Source organism: Scyliorhinus canicula, chromosome 15, assembly GCF_902713615.1.
Source record: "Scyliorhinus canicula chromosome 15, sScyCan1.1, whole genome shotgun sequence".
NCBI lineage: Eukaryota > Metazoa > Chordata > Chondrichthyes > Carcharhiniformes > Scyliorhinidae > Scyliorhinus > Scyliorhinus canicula.
Window position 1 is genome coordinate 19317501 of NC_052160.1, and position 24167 is coordinate 19341667.

The following is a 24167-nucleotide window of genomic DNA, read 5'->3' on the forward strand; positions in this document are numbered from 1 at the left end:
ACTTTCTCTCCGTGTCTGCGTGGGTTTCCTCCGGGTGCTCCGGTTTCCTCCCACAGTCCAAAGATGGGCAGGTTAGGTGGATTGGCCATGATAAATTGCCCCTGAGTGTCCAAAAGGTTAGGTGGGGTTACTGGGATAGGGTGAAGGAGTGGGTCTAGGTAGGGGTGCTCGTTCAAAGGGTCGGTGCTGACTCGATGGGCTGAATGGCCTCCTTCTGCACTATAGGGATTCTAAGTTCTTGCATTTCATTGATGTTATCCAACAAGGTGTCTGACCACCCCCCCCCCCCCCCCTCACCCCCCCCTCCCCCAACTCTTTAGATGGGTCAGAGCACCTTCATTTCAAGTGGACCTCCTGCCTGGCACCTGGTGTCTTGATTGCTCTGGAACATTCCGAGGCAACTTCATCCCAGCTTGTAACTCGCGCACTCAAAAAAAATTCCACGATTAGAGGTACTAAATGCTGCTTTATTAAATAGAAGCAGAACTGCTATCTTCCTGCCCTTCAAACAGCTGCTGTTCTTGGCCTTCTGCCAAAGCTGTCTCTCTTAACTTCAGTGAGTCTTTCCTTTCCAACTATTTTCCATACCAATAAGAGAGCTGCCAGAACTCTGGGGAAGGTGGAGAGAAGATTGTCAGCATTTTGAGTGTATATTAAATGAGAGTAAATATTAGTCCCAGGTTGTTTTAACTTTGCGCAGTGTGGGGTTTTGGTGCATTTCTTCTGAATCGTGCCCAAATTAGGAGCGAAAAAGAACCAACTTGCATTTATTTAGCGCCTGACAAAATCCCCGGCTGACCCAAGTGCTCCACAGCCAACAGATATATCGTCCCTGGTGGTATTGTAGGAAATGCAGCGGGAAAATGTGCACAGCAAGCTCCCACAAACACATCATTGTACCACAGCCGAAATTCAGAGGGCGTTTTATAAACTCGGGTTGCTAATGTTATTAGGAAGCGGTGTGACTGCCCACTCAGCTGTAACATGAAGCAAATAGTCACCACAAAACAGTCTCCCGTTGTAAGGGCGGATACAGGACTATGTCTTGGCAGCAGAATGGAATTTGCAGCCACCTAGTTATACTCTGGTACTAAACTGTGACCACATTCTGAATGTAAAAGAGCAGGCCACATTCCGTTTTTATATGCTGACATTTGAAGCCTTAGGCTACAGAAGTGACATCTTGTTATACCAGGAATTTATCCAAGTCTGTGCAATCAATAGGGCGAACAAGCGACAGTGAAGGAACGGTGATATATTTCCAAGTCAGGGGGTGAGTGACTTGGGGGGAAACCTTCAGGTGGTGGGGTTCCCAGGTATCTGCTGCTCTTGTCCTTCTAGATGGTAGTGGTCGTAGGTTTGGAAGGTGCTGCCCAAGGAACCCTGGCAAGTTCCTGCAGTGCATCTTGTAGATGGTACACACAGCGGCCACTGTTGGTCAGTGGTGGAGGGATTGAATGTTTGTGAAGGGGGGAGCAATCAAGCAGGTTGCTTTGTCCTGGATGGTGTTGAGCTTCTTGAGTGTTGGTGGAGGTGCACTCATCCAGGCAAGTGGAGAGTATTCCATTACACATCTGACTTATGTCTTGTAGATGGTGGACAAGCTTTGGGGGGGGGGCAGGAGGAGAGTTACTTGCAGCAGAATTCCAACCTTGGACTTGTTCTGGTAGCCACAGTATTTGTATGGCTACTACAGTTCAGTTTCTGATCAATGGTAACCCTCAAGATTTTAATATTGAGGAATTCAGTGATGATAATGCCACTGAATGCCAAGTGGTGATGGTTAGATCCTCTCTTATTGGAGATGGTCAGTGCTTGTCACTGGTGTGTCTATAGACAGACAAACCATTGTTTGCAGCAAATATCCCAGCCTTCAGAACAGCAACCACGACACCACATATCCCTGCCGTGGCAATCTCTACAAGACGCGCCAGATCACCGACATGGGTACCACCATTACACGTGAAAACACCACCCACCAGGTACACGGTACATACTCATGCGACTCGGCCAACGTTGTCTACCTCATACGCTGCAGGAAAGGATGTCCCGAAGCGTGGTACATTGGCGAAACCAAGCAGACGTTGCGACAACGGATTAAGGGACATCGCGCGACAATCACCAGGCAGGAATGTTCCCTTCCAGTCGGGGAACACTTCAGCAGTCAAGGGCATTCAGCCTCTGATCTCCAGATAAGCGTTCTCCAAGGCGGCCTTCAGGCGCGCGACAACGCAAAATCGCCGAGCAGAAACTTATAGCCAAGTTCCGCACACATGAGTACAGCCTCAACCGGGACCTTGGATTCATGTCGCATTACATTCATCCCCCACCATCTGGCCTGGGCTTGCAAAATCCTACCAACTGTCCTGGCTTGAGACAATTCACACCTCTTTAACCTGGGGTTACCCCTATCTCTGGATCTGTAAAGACATAATTACCTGCAAATACTCACATTCAAAGCATTGTCTTGCATCTTTGACTTTGTCTATATATATGTTTCTGGAACATACCTCTCCATTCACCTGAGGAAGGAGCGGTGCTCCGAAAGCTAGTGTTTGAAACAAACCTGTTGGACTTTAACCTGGTGTTGTAAGACTTCTTACTGATCTCTGATACTAGGAAACCTCCAAAGGAGGCCGAGATGGATCATTAACTCAGCATCTCTGGTCGAAGACGTGCTGGACTCCTCCATTATTGAGGATAGGGATATTTGTGAAACCTCCTCCTTCATTGAGTTGTTTAGGTAGCCACCATCATTCACAGCTAGATGTGACAGGACTGCAGAGCTTAGATCTGATCCGTTGGTTGTGGGATCACTTAAATCTGTCTATTAATGATAGAGTGGGAGATGTGCCTGGTCATGAGGTTACAGATTGTGGCTGAGTGCAATTCTGCTGCCGTTGATGGCCCACAGCACCTCCTGGATGCCCAGTCTTGAGTTGCTAGATCTGTTCAAAGTCTATTCCATTTAGCACAGTGGTAGTGCCACACAACCCCAATGAAGGATATCCTCAATGTGAAGACGGGGCTTTGTCTCCACAAGCACTGTGCAATGGTCACTCCTATTGATGCTGCCATGGACAGATGCATATGCAGCAGGTATGTGAGGATGAGGTCTAGTCTGTTTTTCCCTCTTATTGGTTCCCTCACCTCCTGCCGCAGCACCAGTCCAGCAGTTATTTATGTCCTTCAGGATGCAACCAGCTCGGTCTGTGGTGGTACTACCGAACCACTCTTGGGAGTAGGCATTGAAGTTCCCCCACCCAGTGCATATTCTGTGCCCATGCCACCGTCAGTGCTTCCTCCAAGTGGTGTTCAACATGTAAGAGTACTGATTCATCGGCTGAGGTGGGATGGAACATGGTAACCAACAGGTGGTTTCCTTGCCTATGTTTGACCTGGAGTCACGAGACATCATGGGTTCCAGACTCGATGTTGAAGACTCCCAGGGCAACTTCTTCCCGACTGTATGCCATTGTGCCGTCGCCTCTGCTGGGTATGTCCTGTCAGGAATGGAGATGGTCAAATCTGGGACATTGTCTGCAAGGTATGATTCCTTGAGTATGACTATGTCAGGCTGTTGCTTCATCAGTCTGCAAGCCAGCTCTCCCAATTTTGGCAAAGCCCCCAGATGTTAGTCAGGAGGACTTTGCAGTGTCGACAGGCTGGTTTTGCCATTTTCAATGCCAAGTGGTCCGTCCACTTTCAATCCTTTGTAGCAGTTGAATACAACTGAGTGGCTTGCTGGGCAATTTCAGAGGGCATTTAAGAGTCAAGCACATGTGGGTCTGGAGTCACATGTAGGCCAGACCAAGTAAGCACGGCCAAAAGGGAATCAGTGAACCAGACGGGTTTTTTTTTTAATAAACAATTTTATTGAGGTAGTTTTTGGCTTTATAAACAGTTACAGACATCATCAGAAAGGAAGCAAAAAAGGCAAAAATGTGCAAACATCCACGTACTTTCAATACCAGACGGGTTTTTAAGACAATCGACAATGGTCATCGTTAGACTTTTCATTCCAGATATTTTATTGAGTTTTAAAATTTCACCACCTGCCTTGGTGCGATTCGAACTCGGGTCCTTAGAGCATTAACCTGGATCTCTGGATTCAAGCAACAATACCACTGCCTCCCCTCAAATGGGTTTCTGACATGTTCTTTTAAATTATTCATGACAAGGATGTGGATGTTGTTAATAAGGCCAGCATTTATTGATCATCCCTTTTTTACCCTCGAGAAGGAAATGGTGAGCCATCTACGTTAATGATCTGCTGACAGTGGTTTCGATTCAACTTTCTGTCTTGCCAGCCTGCTTAAAAAAGTAGTTCAGGGTCTACCAAATTGGGAGTTGGACTGGAGGTCTTATTGCAAGCTCCGGGAGAATCACTCCTGCTGGGGCACCCTGAGGTCCACAAGGACCCCCCCCCCCCCCCCCCCCCCCAGTGGCAAAGGCTCCTCACCCCTCGATTCCCTCTACCCCATAACCCCAGGACCTCTCCAAGGCCTGCCTGACACTGGCCCAGTGAGACTGCCCCACTTACCATTTAGCTGGGCCGCCAGGCTGCTCCTGATCCAGCGTCTACTGCAGTTCCAATAGTGGCCCCCATTCCCGGTGGCGCTGCTGAGACCGGGAATTGGCCTGCTCTCTGAATGGCCAGCTGCTCTTCGAGGTGGGACATCCTGCCTCAGAGGAGGAGTAGAAGCCACAGCCTCAAGCATCAAACTGCTTGAGCTACGCAGAATAGTGTTGTGGCTTCCAGGGCTGGCAAACACAGGCTCACCTCTCACTTTCTGGCCTGGAGGCAGGGCCACAGCCCCCATGATAAATCCTGGCCTCTCCAATCAGGTTTCCGACCCTGCCAAAGTGCCAAAACTGTTCTTATCCAAGTCACAAATTATATCCTAGATGAATGAGGCAATGATAAACTCCCTCTTCACCCACGTTGATCTGTCTGCAGCGATAATATGATTGACCACATCATCTTCCTCCTCCAGTCTTTCTCCTCCATTGTCCTATGAGTGGAACTGCTCTTACCTGGTTCCATCCTTATTTATCTGATTTTATCACTTGCCATGGCTTCCCTTCCTCCACAGTTACCTCCGTTATTCTCGCCTTCCTCCTATTTCTCATCCACATGTTTTATAAGGAAAGATTAGACAGATTGGGCCTTGTTTCCATTGGAGTTTCGAAGAATGAGGGGGTGACTTGATTGAAGTCTATAAGATGCTGAATAGTCTTGACCAAGTGGACGTAGAAAGGATGGTTCCTCTTGTGGATGAGTCCACTGTTTTAAAATGAGGGGCCGCCCTTTTAGCTCAGAGATGAGGGGAAGTTTCTTTCAGAGGGTTGTACGACTTTGGACCCCTGCCTCCGAAGGTGGTGGAGGCGGCGTCACTGGGTGTTTTAAGCCAGAGGCAGATAGATTCTTGTTAGGGAAAGGGAATCAAAGGTTATCGAGGGGCGATGGGAATGCAGACCGTCAACCACAAGCAGATCAGCTGATTGGCCACCTGATGCTCCTATTTCATTTGTTCGTATGTACACGCTGCCCCTTGGCAACATCATACGACAACACTTCATCAGTTTTCACATGCACGCTGATAACAACCAGTTCTACCTCACTGCCACCTCTCTCAACTCCTGTTGCCAAATTAGCAGACTGCTTATCTGACGGTCGGAACTAGATGTGCAGAAATTTCCTTCAATTAAATATTAGGAAGACTGACTGAAGCTTTTGTCTTTCGTCACCACTCCAAACCTCATTCTCAAGCTGTGGCTCGAGCAGCTTTTGAGGCTGATCCTGACTGTTCCCAATCATTGTATCTTTATTTTGACCACACATCCGTGCCAACACCATGACTGCCTGTTTCCCCCTCAGTAACACTACCCCACCTCAGCTATCTAATGGTGAAGCCCTCTTTTGGGACTTTGCTGCCTCTGGACTTAACTATTCCAAAACACCCCTGACTGGCTTCCCACGTTCCGCCCTCTGTAAACTTGAGGGCAACACGATGGCACAGTGGTTAGCACTGCTGCCTCACAGCGCCAGAGACCCGGGTGCGATCCGACCGTGGGGTGATTTTCTTTGTGGAGTTTGCACTTTCTCCCCGTGTCTGCGTGTGTTTAATAATAATAATAATTGCTTATTGTCACAAGTAGGCTTCAATGAAGTTACTGTGAAAAGCCACCCGGTTTCCTCCGGGTTCTGCGGTTTCCTCCCACAGTCCAAAGCTGTTCAGGTTCGGTGGATTGACCATGATAAATTGACCCTTAGTGTTGAAAGATATACAGGTGAGGTGGAGTTGTAGGGATAGGATGGGGGAGAGGGCTCTTTTGGAGGGTTGGTGCAGACTCGATGAGCTGAATGGCCTCATTCTGCACAGTAGTGATTCTATGAACTCTATGAAAAAAGCCTCTGCCGTCCAACAGTTCCCATTTATCCGTCAGGCCCTCGCTCGTTGACCTATATTGGGTCCCAGTTGTGAAACACCTCAAATTATCATCCTTGTGATTAAATCCGACCATCGTTTCTCTAATCCATTTGAACCGTCCACCATATCTGCTCTCCTTCAACAATGACATCTTGATTTCCTTGCTCTACCGTTGATGACCGTGTCTTCAGCAGCTCTTCAGTTCCCTTCCTGAACCTTTGTGGTTCTCTACCTCTGTTTGTTCCTCTAGGGCCCTCCTAAAAACCTACCTCTTTGACCAAGCTCTCCTGATATCTCCTTGTGTGGTTCGGTGTTAAATTTTGTTTCATAACACTCCTGCAATGAGCCTGCAGGATATTTAATTACGTCAAAGGTGCTATATAAATGTAAGTTGTTGTTGTCGTCGGGCTCTCAATTACATCCAAGTCCTTCTACACTTGACTTGTATTCTGGAAAGTCTCGATTCAGAGGAACTGACTCCAATGTCAGGAGGGTTAGTATCCTGGACATGGATTTAAAATACTTGGCAAAAGGTTGGGGGAAGGAGATGAGGCAAATTTCTTTTTTAAGCAGCAAGTATACGCACTACATGAAAGGGCTCGAGAAACAGGTGTAATAGAATTTCATAAAATTTACAGTGCAGAAGGAGGCCATTCGGCCCATCGAGTCTGCATCAGCTCTTGGAAAGAGCACCCTACCCGAGGTCAACACCACCACCCTATCCCCATTACCCAGTAACCCCACCCAACACTAAGGGTAATTTTGGACAGTAAGGGCAATTTATCATGGCCAATCCACCTAACCTGCACAGCTTTGGACTGTGGGAGGAAACTAGAGCACCCGGAGGAAACCCACGCACACAAGGGGAGGATGTACAGACTCCGCACAGACAGTGGCCCAAGCCGGAATCGAACCTGGGACCCTGGAGCTGTGAAGCAATTGTGCTATCCACAATGCTACCGTGCTGCCCGTAATCTTAACATTTAAAAGGCAACGCTCAAAAGGAACTCTATCTGATTTCTCAGGTGAATGTAAAAGATCCCAGAGCACTCTTTTGAAGAGAATGGTGTTCTCCCCAAGGTCCTGACCAATATACACCCCTCAATTAACACCACCAAAAAAGCATCCTCTGGCCATTACCACACTGCTGCTTGTGGTGTCTGATTGTGTGATTCCCGCACTGCAACAGTGACTACATTGCAAAAGTAAGCCATTGCCCATAAAGTGTTTCAGAACCTCCAGAGGCTGTCATATGAGAGTACTTTTAAGAAATGGGTGTTTATAAATGGGTGTGTATATATGTATCTGTAGTGAGAGCACCTTTAAGAAATGGGTGTTTATAAATGGGTGTGTATATATGTATCTGTAGTGAGAGTACCTTTAAGAAATGGGTGTTTATTGCTGCAGTGATGTCAGAGAGTGGGTGGAGCTGGGCTGTCTGTCAGCTTTTTACTTTTGTTTTAGGCTTTTTGCTGCAGGGTGTGTTTTAGTTTTGTTTTCAGAGCTGGATAGCTGCAGTCACAGCCAGAAGGTGCATTAGAGTCCCTCTCTGTAATCTAAAGACTGTAAATCGATCCTGGTGATTTAAAACTAGTAACAGTCGTGACTTTAACCTGATGTGCTTCTGGTAAAAGGTGTTTTGAGTCTTATGGATGTTAAAAGGAGAGCTTAAAGAATTACTTAGTGTTGTATTCTTTGAGGGTTGTATTTGAATTAATGGTTGCTAAGATGTTCACTGTATGTTTTAAAAAGGTTAACTTGAGTTCATAGAATAAACATTGTTTTGTTTAAAAAATACTTTTCCATTTTTGTTCTACCACACTGTAGAGTGGGCCATGTGCTCCCCATACCACAATCTAGTAAAAGTTGTGGGTCAGGTGAACTCCATGATACACTTTGGGGTTCTCTAAACCCTGGCCCATAACAAGGCCATGAAAGGTGCGATAAAAATGCAAGTCCCTCCCCCCCTCCTTTCTTGGTATATATTTGTAAAGAAATTTCGGGGCAGTGGGAAAGGAGTAAGGCAACAAAACTAATTGGACAGCTTCTTTCCCCTTAGTGTCCAACGTTTAGATGGGGTTACAGGTTTGTGGGGCATGGGCCTTGGCAGGATGCTCTTTCAGAGGTTGGGTGCAGACCCGATGGGCCAAATGGCCTCCTTCTGCGCTGTAGGGATTCTACGACTCTATGATTCATAGGGCCAGCACTAGTATAATGGGTCAACTGGCTTCCCTCTGCGCTGGATGGTTCTTGTGAAGGATTCTCTATTTTTTGCCCACTTCCAACCTTCTTGTTGTTTTTTTTCTTTTCCAGAGCTCTTAGGATCTGCCAAGAGGGTGAATGTGAACTTTCAAGACTTGGACGGGTAAGTGGATGCACTAGAAAGTATCTCGGAAGATGACAGTCACAAGCCACTGCATGAATAAAATTCTACTTTGTACCTCATTCCAAAACTAATCACAGAACTATTTTGGTTGAGGAATTAGATTTAATGTATCATTTAAAAAAGTGACTGTCATATTTAATCTGACACTCAACATTTCCAACACTTTGCTGCAGAAGCAAGGTTGTGTCCTGAATTTGTCTCCCAGTTCATTCTATTCATGGACATGTACACTTGTGCATTATTCTGAATTCAAAATGCTGGAAGATTTATCACAGCAATGCACCTGCTTTCCTTTGTACCGAATAAATAGTCCAATATTGTTCTGTTTAAGAGCACTTCAGATAACTGCTCATGTGAAATAATATTAGAGTCTTACATTTATTGCTTAATAACTGTTATCTTTCATATATTGATTACGTAAGGGACAGGACAGAACAAGATTCAGATGTAGGTGTATTTTTCTTTGTTCTTTCGGGTTTTGGCCACGGTTAGTACCGTGGCCGGTACAGGCTTGGAGGGCTGAAGGGCCTGTTCCTGCGCGATATTGTTCTTTGTTCTTGTTGTAATGAGGACTAGTTGCTTACAACATTTTTGGGCCGCATTTTATGTGTCCTGGATGGCGGCCTGTGATGGATGCTGAGCCCCTTGCGAATGTTAATTCGGGACCTAACCTCCATTGGAAAAGCCATTTGTATTATTTGTCCCCTCAGGGGTCGGAGAATTGCTGGCAGGCCACGCGAATCGCACCACGCCGCCCCGGAGCCGGCATGCGATTCTCCGCAGCGGAGAATCGGCGTTGGCGCCGGCATGGTTGGCGCGGCGTCAGTCGCGAGCCACTCTACGCGGCCGGGCCACCGATTCTTCGGGCCGAGCGGCCGTGAGAAAAGAGCCGAGTCCCGCTGGCGCCGTTCTAACCGGCTCTGGGCCAGCGGGACCTCGGCGTGGAAGGGTCGGGTGGCGGCCTTTGGGTGGGGGGGGGGGGTCTGACCCCGGGGGGGGGGGGGGGGGGCCTCCGATGTGGCCTGGCCCACAATCGGGGCCCACCGATTGGCGGGCCGGCCTCTGTGACTGGGGGCCTCCTTTCCTATGCGCCGGCCCCTGCAGTCCTGTGCCATGTTGCGTCAGGGCCGGCGCGTTGAAGGAGGTCACTGCGCTGTGTTGACGCCAGTGCCACTGTGCATGTCCTCGTTGGAGCCAGCGTAACTGCACATGCGCGGATCCTGCAGCGTACAGTTCGAACCGCTCCAGCGCGGGACTAGAATTAGTCATGGGAACGGCTCGTTCATGCCGTCGCAAAACGCAACGGCGTTTACAATGGCGTGGACACTACCGCGGGATTGGAGAATCCCACCCAGGATTCTTCACCAACCTCAGTTAGCCCGCTAGTGTGCCCCTCACGGCCGGCTCCGCTGTCCCGTGCTCCAGTGCAACTCCAACACCTTCCCCCTTTCTCTCTTGGAGTCGGCCTGAGGGCTGGCACTAGCGAGGACCAAAATGGTACTTTCTCTTGGGGTGAGCTGACCACTGAGGCCCTGAACTCAGCCTGAATATGCAGATGAGGCCAGATACCCAGGGCGGGATTCTCCTCAACCCTGCAGGGCGGGCTTTACCGGTGCCGAGGAGTGGCGTGAACCACTCCGGCGTCAGGCCACCCGGTAGGTGCGGAGGATGGCTAGGCCAGCGCTGGCGGGGTTGGCTCCGCGCTAGCCTGCGCGGAAGGGCTTGGCGCCGTGCTAACCGCCGCCGAATTGGCCTCCGTTGGCTGCCGCAAGTTGGCGCATGCGCGGGAGCGCCAGCGTGTGCTGGCGTCATCCCAGCGCATACGCAGGGCGGTTCTTCTCCGCGCCGGCTATGGCGGAGGTTGACAGCAGCCGGCGTGTAGGGAAAGAGTGCCCCCATGGCACAGGCCCGCCCACGGATCGGTGGACCCCGATCGCGGATCACCATGGGGCACCCCCCCGGGGCCAGATTCCCCCCCCCCCCCCCCCCCCCCCGAGGACTCTGCATGCCGCCCATAGAGCCAGGTCCCGCCGGTACGGACCTGGTTTGTTTCACGCCGGTGGGACCAGCCGAAAACGGGCGGCCACTCGGCCCATCGCGGGGCAGAGAATCGCTGGGGGGGGGGGGGCCGCTGCCAATTTCTGGTGCTCCTCACCAACTCCTAGCTCATGAAGACCTGATGTCAGTGCATAGGTCAAATTGGGATTATGGGATATCAAAGATAAACAGAGCAGGGCATCGATTAATGTGGCTATTTTACTTGATTTACAGACTGAAATAGGGGGTCACTCTCTTTGGTCTTCAAGAAACCCAGAAGGAAAAAAACTATAAAAACTGGGAAATTAGAATATCGGTCCGAACTGGCCCTGTGCACCTTGAAATGGAGCACCAGTAAAAACTGGGAAATAAGGACACTGGTTTTGTACTGTGCCTTTTCCGTCTGGGAAGGGAAGTCAATGAATGGCACAATGGGATCATTGGTGAAATCATCGCAACCCCACAGAGACAGTTATGGAGACGGGGGAAGGGCAGGGGTTTCTCAGGGCAGACTGACGAGGGAATCAGCAACATGCTGCTCAGAGGCAGGCAGCCAATTGAAGGTCCAGTTTGGAGGCCATTTTCTGAACCTGTGCTATTGCTGAGCATAGGACTAGTCACTCCACTCAATCTGGAGTCCAGCACCATCTGGAGGTGTCTTCCTAGAAGCCCCACCGGGGCTGCCAGGGTGTTAAGGCCTTGTGCAGCCATAGCCAGTTCTGTGGAAAGGTTCCCCCCCCCCCCCCCCCACACACACACACACACACACACACACATACACACTGATGGCCAACACAGTTATGGGCTTTCATTATTTTAACTCCTCTGCAGCCACTTTAGAAAGCTTCCTTCTTGTGGTGTTCCTGAGCTCCCCTTTCCGCCTCATGCGGTGCCTGCTCCTGAGTCACCAGCAGGGTGTGAGCCCAGAAATGATCCCAGCACCTGCAGGGAAATTCGGCCCCATGCTTCGTGTAAGAGAACGCCATCAAATTCCACCATATTTACAAAAGGGCAATTGAGACTTCATCCCAGGCCACAAGGGCAAAGGGCCTCACCTCTGACAGGGAGCAATAAAGTCCATGTCCCATAATAAAAATAACAGTGGTGATCCTGCCTCACACAATGCATCAATGGGGATGAAGCAGAAAGCTTGCTCGATGAAGAGGAAGAAATAGTGGTCTGAGTGTCTGATACTGTGCAGCATTTATTGATAGATTGCAGCCGTGCCTCATTAATGTGAAGTCACATTAGGGGGGATTTTAACCCTACCCAGCTGAGGACGTTATGAGGGAGCTATGTAGTCATTTATGGTACATAAGGAGGCCATTCGGCCCATCGAGTCCATGTCTGGAGCTCACTGTCTTTCCGCATTCGCCATGCTCTAGTACTTCCTTTGGGCTAACCAACAAATTGGGGGATAAATGAAAAGGGCAGCCCCCTTAGAGAGACACGGCATCAATGGAAACAGAATGTCAAAGGAAATGGAAAACATCAAGGCAAAATGAGATTGAAGGGGTTGGTGACGCACCCCAGCCACCGCACTGCCCACCCGGCACATAACCTATTCTTGTGAGTGGCGAGTGGGATCAATGCCAGCTGTCCTTCTTCAAACATGAAGATTGTGTTCCGATGGGACTCTCGAGGCCACGTCGAGTGGATAGGAATCAGCCAACTCATATTGGGAGGGATAAAGAAAGAAGGGATGGGAGAACACACTGGTGGAAAGATAGAGACGGTGTGCGGAGGTGAGCCCTGACACTTGGTGGTAACATCCCACTCCCGAAAGTGGAAGTGCAGGAAGAAAAATCAGTTGATGCGAATCCTAATTCTCCGGCATCTGGTGAAGACCAGAATCTACCCATTGCCGGCAAACCATCGATAGCTATTGAGGGCACTGGCTAAATGGCTGCTCCTGGTGGAAGTCAAGCTTAGCACGGCCACCGTGCTCAGACTGTCTATAGACTGCCTGATACTATTTTCTAAAATAAATATGCCCCATTAGTTCTCGCAAGATAGCCTGTGCAATTATAAAAGAAGACAATAATATATTTACAGTTAAAATTATTCTGGGTATGCATTCAAGTTTTAGTTTCTATTTGACATGAAGATGTGTCACCATTTGCCTATATATTACGGAGGTATCGTTTTAACTGGTGTGTTGGGTTAGGTTAAATGATTTCTCCTCAGTGAGATACTCCCGCAGTCAGTAATGACTCCGGTGTCTGAAGGAACTAATGTCAGTGCTGTTTTCAGTGATGTCGGTTTTGGCAGTTTCATTAGCGTTCAGAAAGAAGAAACCTGTTTCCCTGTGGCACATTTCATGGCCTCCGAATGTTCCGTAGTGCTATCCAGCCAGTGAAATACTTGTGAGGTGTGCCCACTGTTGTAAGGTCGGAAACATCGCAGCCATTCCCCACATTTCAACAGCGACTGCTTTAGTCAGACAGATACCCAGCTACTTAGCTAGTGCCCACTTTGGAGAATAGCACTCGGTGAATTCATTGGCAGAGCCAGTGGAGACATGATGGGCCGAATGGTCTTTTTCTGTGCTCTAATAATTGTTTTTTTTTTTTGCAAGCTCCCGCAATCATAGAATCATAGAATTTACAGTGGAGAAGAAGGCCATTCGGCCCATTGAGTCTGCACCAGCCCTGGGAAAGAGTACCCTACTAAGCCCGCACTTCCACGCTATCCCCGTAACCCAATCTAACCTTTTGTAGCTGTTAAGAATTTAGGGGCTGGTTTAGCACAGTGGGCTAAATAGCTGGCGTGAAATGCAGAACAATGCCAGCAGCGCGGGTTCAATTCCCGTACCAGCCACCCCGAACAGGTGCCGGAATGTGGCGACTAGGGTCTTTTCACAGTAGCTTCATTGAAGCCTACTCGTGCCAATAAGCGATTATTATTATTACTTCATGCACCTATACATCTGTGTGGGTGAAAGTTAATTCTTGTGAGACGGGCATTGGTTTTTGAAGCTTCCATTCAAGTCATGATGGCTCCACAAATCAGGAATGTACATTTCTGGAATAATCCTTGTTCTTTCCTGAACTCTCCAAGCTGCAGTGTTATTTGAAGTCAAAGCTCCCGGACCAATGAAATGTCGTTAATGAGGGTTTACTGATGGTTATTAAAATAGACTCTGGCGATATCATTGTTGAGGCGCTTTCATTTCCAGAAACCCAATTGAACTCCTGCTGTTTTACAACTTAGTCCTCCAGCAATAATTTTGGCTAAAAATTAATTTAAATTATCCTTGATATCAACCCCTACTCTATTGACATGGCCATTGTTTCTAAGTGAGGGAATGGTATCTCGGTTGGGAATCCTTTTCTTTTGACAGGATCCCTGCCCAGAGGGCCTGACTACCAAGTGGGTGGGTGTTAGTACTCTGGAGCAGGCCACAGCCACAGGTAGGAGAGCCTGCACCTACTTTGAGAAGCACAGACAAGGGTCCGATCCTTAAATCCCGGCTGAGAAGATGACAATCACTGAACTTTTTTGGAGGGGGTGGGGGTTTTGGGAATAAGTTCATAAGTTTCCAAGATATAGGAACAGAATTAGGCCACTTGACCTATCGAGTCTGCTCTGCCATTCGATCATGGCTGATCTCATCCTGGTCTTAACTCCTCCGTCCTGCCCATTCTCCATAACCCTTCAACCCATTACTAATTAAAAATATGTCTAACTCTTCCTTTCATTTTTGGACGGTGCCATGGTAAAAGAGCAGAGAAGCATGCAGCCTGGAGGTGCAGTGGGAGGCCGGTGGTGGTGGTGGGGACAAGGCCTACTCTTCTTGACCCACGAGCGACGCTATAAACTTAGTGTCTCCCAATCACTGTCTCCATCTTCCTTGAGCTCTTGGGTTTCCTGAGGAACGGGATATTTCTGGTCAGTCCTGGAGGATTGGTTGGATGTGGGACGTCCAGCTTTGTTATAATATGTAAACAGCGAACCTGCCTTCTGAGAGCTCCCCACTCTCACTATCCCGCCTCCATTAACCCTGGAGCAGGCAGGTTCGAAATGGATTAGGATCTGATTTGAGTGTTTTAACATTTATATTTCTCACTTCACCCCAATCAAATGTTTTTTGGGGGTTAAAATTTCTCCCACCATAGTAAATTTAGGTACAATTGGACTAAGCTTCTCTCAGAGTTCAGATGTAATATAAAAGGTGTTTATGGCTTTGCCCATTTATTGTGTTATGACTCATACCTAGAGCGGCCATTCATTGGGTTTTATATCACACAGTTGGTTTGTCCCGTGCCTGGTACCTGATGCCACTCTGTCCAGTACTATTGGTTTGGGTCACTAACGACGCCCAGATCCATTGAGGCTCGATTCCAGACTGGTTTGTTGGCCTTGAAATATTGATGAGTTTGTGCCACTGGCTGCCAATCCCTTGTGGCATGCCTAATTTGCATGGTCACGTGTTTCCGACACTCTCCACGGTAATGAACGATTCAACACTGACAACGAGGCAACAACTCAGAACAACAAGCAGCGGTCAGCACCGGGCAAACATGGACTGATGGGGAATAAAAACAGAAAGTTCTGGAAAATCACAGCAGGTTGAGCAGTAATCGATGGAGAGAGCAAAATAGTGTCCCATGTGACCCTTATTCAGAGCTGCAACCTGCAGCTTCTTTCAAAAGCATGGATTTTAGATCTGCATACACATCTGTTCTTCTCTATCCCGCTGGCTGTTGGGAAGCCTATAGTTAAACCCCCAACTATACCCTTTCTATTCCTGAGCTCTACCCGTATTGCCTCGCAGTATGAGCCCTCCGAGGTGTCCTCCCACAGTACAACTGTGGTATTCTCCTTAACTAGTAGTGCAATTCCCCTACCCCTTTTACATCCCCTCTATCGCGCCTGAAACAACTGTTACCTGCAACGTTTAGCTGTCAATCCTGTCCTTCCCTTAACCAAGTCTCTGTAATGGCAACGACATAGTATGTTTCTCTTCCCACACCGAGTGGTGTGCAGTCTTTCATCTTTTCATCTGTTCCCATAGCTAGTTATTCCTCGAATAGTTAGTCTGTCACCAGAGGCTTCTAGCTTGAGGGCATTATTCCGCATCAAGCATGGCTGACCTGGGGCAGAACTCTCCGCTCCCAAGCGGCATCGGGAAGGCCGTCGTGAACTCGGCCGAGTTTCATGACGGCCTCGGAGGCCACTCCTCGCACCCTATCCACCATCCCCCCCCCCCCCCCCCCCCCCCAGGGGGCTAGGAGCGGCGTTCCGTAAATCTCGGCCGCGCACCGAGAATGACGCGACGGCGGCGCCTAAGTGACGTCAGCTGCGCATGCGCAGGTTGGCCGGCTCCAACCCACGCATGCACGGTTGCCGTCTTCCCCTCCGCTGCCCCGCAAGACGTGGCGGCTTGAACCTGAGGGGCGGCGGGGGGAAAGAGCGCGTCCCTTGGAGACGCCGGCCCGACGATCGGTGGGCACCGATCACGGGCCAGTCCCCTCCCGAGCACGGCTGTGGTGCTCACTCCCCTCTCCGCCCCCCCCACAAGCCACAAACGAAGCTTTGGCGCCATGTTCACGACGGCAGCGACCAGGTGTGGTTGCTGCTGGCGTGAACAGGTCGGGAACGTCAGGCCACTCGGCCCATCCGGGCCGGAGAATCGCCGGTCGCCGTGAAAAACGGCGAGCGGCAATTCTCCGAGCGGGGGGGTGGGAGAATCGCGGGGGGTGCCAGGGCGGTATGTCTTGAGTCGCCCGGCCCTCCCGTGATTCTCCCACCCGGCATGGGGAGCGGAGAATCGCCCCCCTGGTGTCTCTCCCCTCTCTTAACACCTGCCTTTGGTGCGTGGTGCAAGGATTTTGCAGGTTGATACCCTAACTGTTTGGCTGCATTACAAACACACCTTCCTTGGTCATCACATCGTGGAGTGGGACTCAAACCCACAGCTTGTGGTTCGGAGGCAATAGTGCTACCCATTGCGTCGCAAGATCTCCACTGGGTGATATATAGTTGCTAATAAATGCAATAGGGAATTCATAAGAAACCTCTTCAATCAGAAAGTGGTTTGAATTGGCAGATCACTACCACAAGGAGTAGTTGAGGTGAGAAACATAGATGCATTTATGGGAAAGCTAAATAACAGATGAGAGAGAAAGGAATGGAAGGAGTTGTTGATGGGGTTCGGTAAAGAATGGGAGTGAGCTGCGTAGAGCAGAAACGCCGATATGGAAATGTTAAGTCAAACAGCCTGTTTCTTTGCTGTAAGAACTGTGAGGGTCACGGTGGGATTAAGTCCCAAACCAGCACAGACACCTGCCAGCAAAACTGATCTGCAGTTCATTCCAGCATCAAGTAAATAATTAAGGTCATGTTTACCAGAGAAAACAGCTTTATCCCTTCCCCAGGAGAAAAGAAAAATCAATGGAAGATCGCAAAGAACATTGATCAGAGTCGAAGACATTCCCAAGAGTGGGTTCTCTATGACCATCCCAAAGGCGACACCAACAGGAAGGATCTTGAAGACAAGAGCCATTTTGCATAACTTCCTTCCTTTATAATGAAGTGTTAGTGTTTAAACGTTTGGAGTAGTCCCACAATCTGATGCTCCAAATACGGAGTGATGCATCATTATGGGCGTGATCCAGATCAGCATATTTAAATGGGCCATTAGGCTCGTTTACATATTTCTGCACCAGATTCTCCCCGGCGCTCATTATCTAACGGCTTCCCCAGCGAGGCCTCGGTGAGATGCCGTTTAGCATTGGTCCACACAACTGTGGCCCAGTCGCAGTGGCACTTGGGCGGGTCTTCCAGGCCATTGGAAACCCCGGGTGGTCAGGCTGTGGGCAGGTTGGCACCCTGGCACTGCCGCTGGTACCTGGGCACCTTGCTACTGCCAGCCTGGCGCCTCAGCACTGCCACCCAGGCACCCTAGTGGGGGAACCGTCAGGGTCCCAGGTTGGCAGTGCCAAGTTGCCCGGGTATCCTGTTGCCCATGACAGGGTTCGAACTTAGGGTCCCTTGCCCTTAAGAAGTGGGTGAGGCAGGACTCCTGGAAGAGGTAAATGACTAAAGTTGGACCTCGATGGCCCAAATAGATGGCAAAGTGCCGTTGAATAGCTGTGTGTTTCGCGGTTCTACAGCCAGTGAGAAGCACACCCAAAAGCGGCATCATTTGTTATTTTCCCTGTTGAATCGTGCCCGTTGTTTCGGCTTATGGGAGTGTCTGGGACCACCAAAGGGTATAATCTCAGAGTAGCGTGTCACTCATTTAAGAACAAGGTGAGGAGGAATTTCTTCTCTCAGAGAGTAGTGAATCTGTGGAAATCTTTACCGCAGAGAGCTGTGCAGGCTGGGTCATTAAAGTATGATCAACATTGTGTTTGACAGATTTTTAATCAGTAAAGGAATCAAGGGTTATGGGGATCAGAGGGGAAAGAGAGTTTAGGATTATCATATCAGATCAGTCATGATCTCAATGGTGGAGCACACTAGATGGGCCAAATGGCCAACTTCTGTTCCCACATCTTATGTATCTTATGGTTTATTATATTTTTTCGCCCGTGAAGGTTCCAGGCCCTTTTTAGTTAACTAGGTTTAACAAACAGACTGAGCTGCTTGTGTGATCTTTCACTGGTTGCCATGGTTTGCTTGGGCATTTTGACACTTTGATTCAAAAATAATTGGCTGCCGTACATTTAACTGGATACATTGCGCAGTCTGTGCATGTTCAGGAGGAACTTGGTTCCTCCCTCAACCTTCTCAGATCGAATTGCAGTTTGAACCGGCCACATAATTAACGCAAATAATTCAGCTGGGCCCTGGATTTATTTATTTTCATTCCTAGCTGGCCTCAAACTCGTCGTACCTCAGCTGATCGCAGTCTCGCCTCAGAGTTCAGGACCCGCTCCAGTGACTTGATATCAAAACCCAGACTGGCTCTCTCAGTGAAGTACTGCACACTGAGGGAACGCTGCCCCATGCAGCTGCCATCTTCTGGATGAAATGTTAAACAAGACTCAGTCTGTTGGACACCAAAGATCCCACGGCACTACTTTAAAGAAGACAAGGCGTGTTTTTCACTTTATTTATCCCTTATCCAACTTCATAAAAGAGATGGCCTTGCCGTTCATTATTTGTGAGGGCTCGCTATGCAGATTGACTGCAGAATAGTGATTGGAATTCACAAGCATGTCTTGGCTGTCAAAAATGTTCGGCCTTTCTGGCAGGCTTTTGCTGCAACTGCAATTGGAGGTGGGGTGGAGGCATGTGTGTTGGAAGGGTCCCAAAATACCAGAGTTATCCTTGTAAAGAGCAAAGGCCACCGAACTCTGAATTGTCATACAGGGTAACTGTGAGTAAGGATGAAGGTCGAAGGGAAATGGAAGAGTTGAGACAGAAATATTTTCACAACGATCTGTTTGTTTTGGACAGATGTCAATGGAAAACATACAACAAGGAAGGGTTTAAAACGGGTTGGGACTCTCTTTATCACCCTTTATGGATCAATACCCACGACCAATTTTGCCTCCCTCAGATATGCTCTTTAGCCCCATATACATTTCCAGTAGGTACTTAAGTCAACATTCAGATTTACAGATGGTCGAGTAGTTAAGGGGGGGGACCTCAAGAAACAGCAGCGTTGAATGAATTGTTCACAAATTAAGTATGTACAAATTCCGGATCAGTTCAAATTGTGCAGGAAACATGACCCGGTGCAAAGAGCAACAAGACACAATACATGAGCACGTTGAGATCATTAAACCTACCCAAGAACGGGCCAGATCAAAGGAAAGGACCAAGGAAGTTGCTAAAACTCAAACGATCTGTTCGTACAGGAGATGCCTCGTGACTGGCATTAGCAAACTTAACCCTAATATTTCATAAAGATATATTGTCGAATTCTAAACAATGAACCAAAAGGAAGGCAAGTCGTCTGGAACAGTTTATGAGATGTGACCAATTGATATCTAAAGACTCCAGAGTCCAGAGGGGACACTCAACATGATTTCAGCAACAATTAACTTTGCATCATAATTCCGTTGGAGCTATTTATAGAAACATACCGGACATAGTCAAGCCATTCAGTCCATCATACCTGTGCCAGCTCTTTGAAAGAACTATCCAATTAGCCCCCACCTCACCTCCAAACGCGGTTGCAGCAAAAACTTGCCAGGAAGGCGAAACATCTCTGGCACCTGTACTCTTGTTTTCCTGGGCTTGCCTTTGGGTCCAGTCATGCAAAGGCAGAATTGCATTTATAAACAATTTTATTGAGGTAGTTTTTGGCTTTATAAACAGTTACAGACATCATCAGAAAGAAAGCAAAAAAGGCAAAAATGTGCAAACATCCACGTACTTTCAATACTTCTATCGTAACATATTGCACAAGCCCGCTCCCCTCCCACCCGTACTACCCGCCATATTTTCCCTCCTACTCTACTCTACCCCCCCCCCCCCCCACCCCTCCCACCCCCCCCCCCCCCCCCCCCCCCCCCCCACCCCCCTGCTGACGCTCACTCTCCCGCAAAGAAGTCAATAAATGGTTGCCACCTCCGGGTGAACCCCTGCACAGATCCCCTCAAGGCGAACTTAATTTTTTACATCCCCAGGAAACTCGACATGTCCGCAAGCCACCACTCAGTCTTCGGGGGCTTTGAGTCCCTCCACGCCAATAATATTCGTTGCCGGGCTATCAGGGAAGCAAAGGCCAAAACATCGGCCTCTTTCTCCCCCGGACGCCCGGGTCTTCCGAAACCCCAAAAATTGCCACCCCTGGACTCATCACCACCCTTGTTTTTAGCACCTGGGACATGACCCCCGCAAATCCCTCCCAGTACCCCCTCAGCTCAGGGCATGCCCAAAACATGTGAACATGGTTCGCTGGTCCTCCCGCGCACCTAGCACATTTGTCCTCTATCCCGAAGAATTTGCTCATCCGAGCCACCGTCATATGGGCCCGGTGAACGACCTTAAATTGGATCAGCCCGAGCCTAGCACATGTCGCGGTCGAATTTACCCTACTCAGGGCCTCTGCCCACAGCCCATCCTCCATTTCCCCACCTAGCTCCTCCTCCCATTTAAGTTTCAGTTCCTCTGTCTGGGACCCTTCCTCCCTCATAAGCACCTTATATATACCCGAGACTCTGCCCTCCCCTTCTTCCCTCCTAGAGACTATTCTGTCGAGGATCCCCATTGGCGGGAGGCGTCGGAAAGATGGGACCTGTCTACGAACAAAGTCCCGCAACTGTAGGTATCTAAAATCATTTCCCCTTACCAACCCAAATTTCTACTCCAAGCTCCTCAAACTCGCGAAGCTCCCTTCCAGGAACATATCACCCACCCTTCCCGCCCCTGCTCGCCGCCATACTTGGAACCCCCCATCCATACTGCCGGGGGCAAACCGATGGTTGTCGCAGATTGGCGCCCAGACAGACGCCCCCATCTCCCCCACATGCCTCCTCCACTGGCCCCATATCCGCAGGGTCGCCACCACTACCAGGCTGGTGGTGTACTTGGCCAGCGGCAGCGGTAGAGGAGCCGTGACCAGGGCTTCCAAGCTGGAGCCCCTGCATGAAGCCGCCTCCACCCGCTCCCAGATAGACCCCGTACCCACCATCCACTTCCTTATCATAGCGATGTTGGCCGCCCAGTAATAATTGATCAGACTCGGCAAAGCCAGCCCTCCCTCGCTGCGGTTCCTCAAGCATCGCCTTCTTCACCCGCGGGGATTTTCCCGCCCAGACAAAGCTCATGGTCAGCCCGTTAACTCTTTTGAAGAAGGACTGTGGGATAAAGATCGGGAGGCACTGAAAAATAAACAAAAATCGAGGGAGGATTGTCATCATTACAGTCTGCACCCTCCCTGCCAGCGACAGCGGGAGTGCATCCCATCTCCGAAACTCTCCCTTCATTTGCTCCACCACCCTGGCCAAATTTAACTTATGCAGCCTGCCCCAGTCTCGTGCCACCTGGATTCCCAAATACCGGAAATTTTCCTCAACCAGCCTAAACGGTAGCCCTCTCAATCTGTTCTCCTGGCCCCTTGCCTGGACCACAAACATTTCACTCATGACCGTATTTAATTTGTATCCTGAGAACTGGCCGAACTTCCTCAGCATTCCCAGTATAGTTCCCATCCCGGCCACTGGGTCCGACACGTACAGGAGCAGGTCGTCTGCATAAAGAGAAACCCTGTGTTCAACCCCGCCCCTCACCATCCCCTTCCAACCCTCTGCGGCTCTCAGCGCAATCGCCAGCGGCTCTATGGCCAGCGCAAAAAGCAGCGGGGAGAGCGGGCACCCCTGCCTGGTCCCTCGGTACAACCTAAAGTACTCCGACACTTCTCTGTTAGTCCTGACGCTGGCCCTCGGGGCAGAATTGCATTTATATCGCAACTTTCACAACCTCAGACCCTCAAAGCACAATTTACAGCCAAAACATGCTTAGGAAGTGTGGTGACTATTGTACTCCTGGATTTTTTTCCATTTCGAATACATGCCCAGTCTTGATCTCACTCAAATTGTTTGGGTGGCAAAGGGGCCTCCTCCATTTGAGTGAGATCGAGGCTGGACATGTATTTGAAATGGAAGAAAATCCAGCATTGTAATAGCTATAACTGGATCACATCGATGCGATGATTCATGTCTGTGATTGTGGTTCCTGTGTTGGTCTGCTGTCACTTCTGGGAGATAAATAAACTATCGGAATGGGGAATGTACAATCATTTCCTTATTATTTCCGAGGCACCTGATCCAGTTGTCCATCATCTTTGTCCATCACTTTGAAAGCTCTGAGCTAAACCATGATTTCCGGCAGGGGTTTGAGGTGTGGTCGTGCCATTGATATATTCCACCAGAACGCTGCGCAATTTGATGAATAATCTCTGAAAACATTGGACGTTTTCTGAGCCGACATTTTTATGGAGCTTACCATCATGTATTCACTCTCCAGAACAATGTACATGGTTCATAGGTCATAGATCATAGAATTTATAGTGCAGACGGAGTTCGGCCCATCGCGTCTGCACTGGCCCTTGGCAATAGCACCCTACTTAAGCCTACTGGTTTATTGCTCCCTCTCCCATTATGACCATAATGAACATGTTGCAGAATGGTGATCATTAATCTCTTGGAAATGTTGGTCAATGAACTCGATAGTTTCTTTCTGGTACATGCCGCACTTTTTGTCCATGCTGCGTCAAATTCTTATGTTCCATCAGCAAAACAAAAGGATCATTTCCTGGTAAACTGGATGGTGCAATAGACTGAGGCAGCTTACAATTACCTATTACCTTTACCTCATCAGTCCAAATCTGACACTGAAAGGCTGAAGGAGCTCATAGGACAGGTGACCAAACGTTTGGCCAGAGTTAGGCAGAGTCAGAGGAGGGGAGAGTGGTTGCGGAACGGAGAGGGTTTCGGGAAGGAATTCCAGAATTCGGGGTCAAGGTGGCTGAAGGCACAGCCGCAAAGGAAGTGGAAAAGGACCAGGAGACCAGAGCTGGAAGAATGCAGAGGTGTCAGAGGGTTGGAGGCTGGCGGGGGAGTCATAGACAGGGAGGAGTGAGGCCAGGGAGGGATTTGAACGCAGGGATGAGAATTTTTAAATTGAGCCGGCCAATGTAGCTCACCGACAACTGGGCAAATGGGACTTGAACTCAATCATTGTTCTTTAAATTCTGGTCTAAAGATCAATGCCGGTAGCATTGTGGGTAGCACAAATGCTTCACAGCTCCAGGGTCCCAGGTTCGATTCCGGCTTGGGTCACTGTCTGTGCGGAGTCTGCACATCCTCCCCGTGTGTGCGTGGGTTTCCTCCGGGTGCTCCGGTTTCCTCCCACAGTCCAAAGATGTGCAGGTTAGGTGGATTGGCCATGATAAATTGCCCTTAGTGTCCAAAATTGCCCTTAGTGTTGGGTGGGGTTACTGGGTTATGGGGATAGGGTGGAGGTGTTGACCTTGGGTAGGGTGCTCTTTCCAAGAGCCGGTGCAGACTCGATGGGCCGAATGGCCTCCTTCTGCACTGTAAATTGTGTGTAAATCTACCCCAGATAGAGAACTTTTTCTGTCAGATCGATGTAAAACTCTTAGATAAAATGAGTTTGATCACTTTTAATCCATTCTCCCAGCACAAAACCACCGCCGTTCTGTTGGAAGCTTAATGTTTCATTTTGATGAAGCACAATGGAGGAAATTCAATAAATTCAGACAGTCCTATTGTGCCTCTAACCCAGTGTATACCTTGGGAGCTTGTCCATAAGTGTCTTTCAAAGAATTGACGCAAGCACAATGGCCAGAATGGCCTCCATTCTATGATTCTGTAACAGTCCGAGAA

General features: G+C 49.1%; 1 protein-coding gene across 12 annotated transcripts in view; it reads left to right on the forward strand.

The window, feature by feature from the left end:
• caskin1 (CASK interacting protein 1) overlaps positions 1 to 24167 on the forward strand; it is a 684935-nt gene that overhangs the window by 399251 nt on the left and 261517 nt on the right. For all 12 annotated transcript variants that reach the window (XM_038820500.1, XM_038820499.1, XM_038820502.1 and 9 more), the window contains exon 2: positions 8748 to 8799. In XM_038820500.1, coding sequence (XP_038676428.1) covers positions 8748 to 8799 — 52 coding nt within the window. The remainder of the gene's footprint in view (positions 1 to 8747; positions 8800 to 24167) is intronic.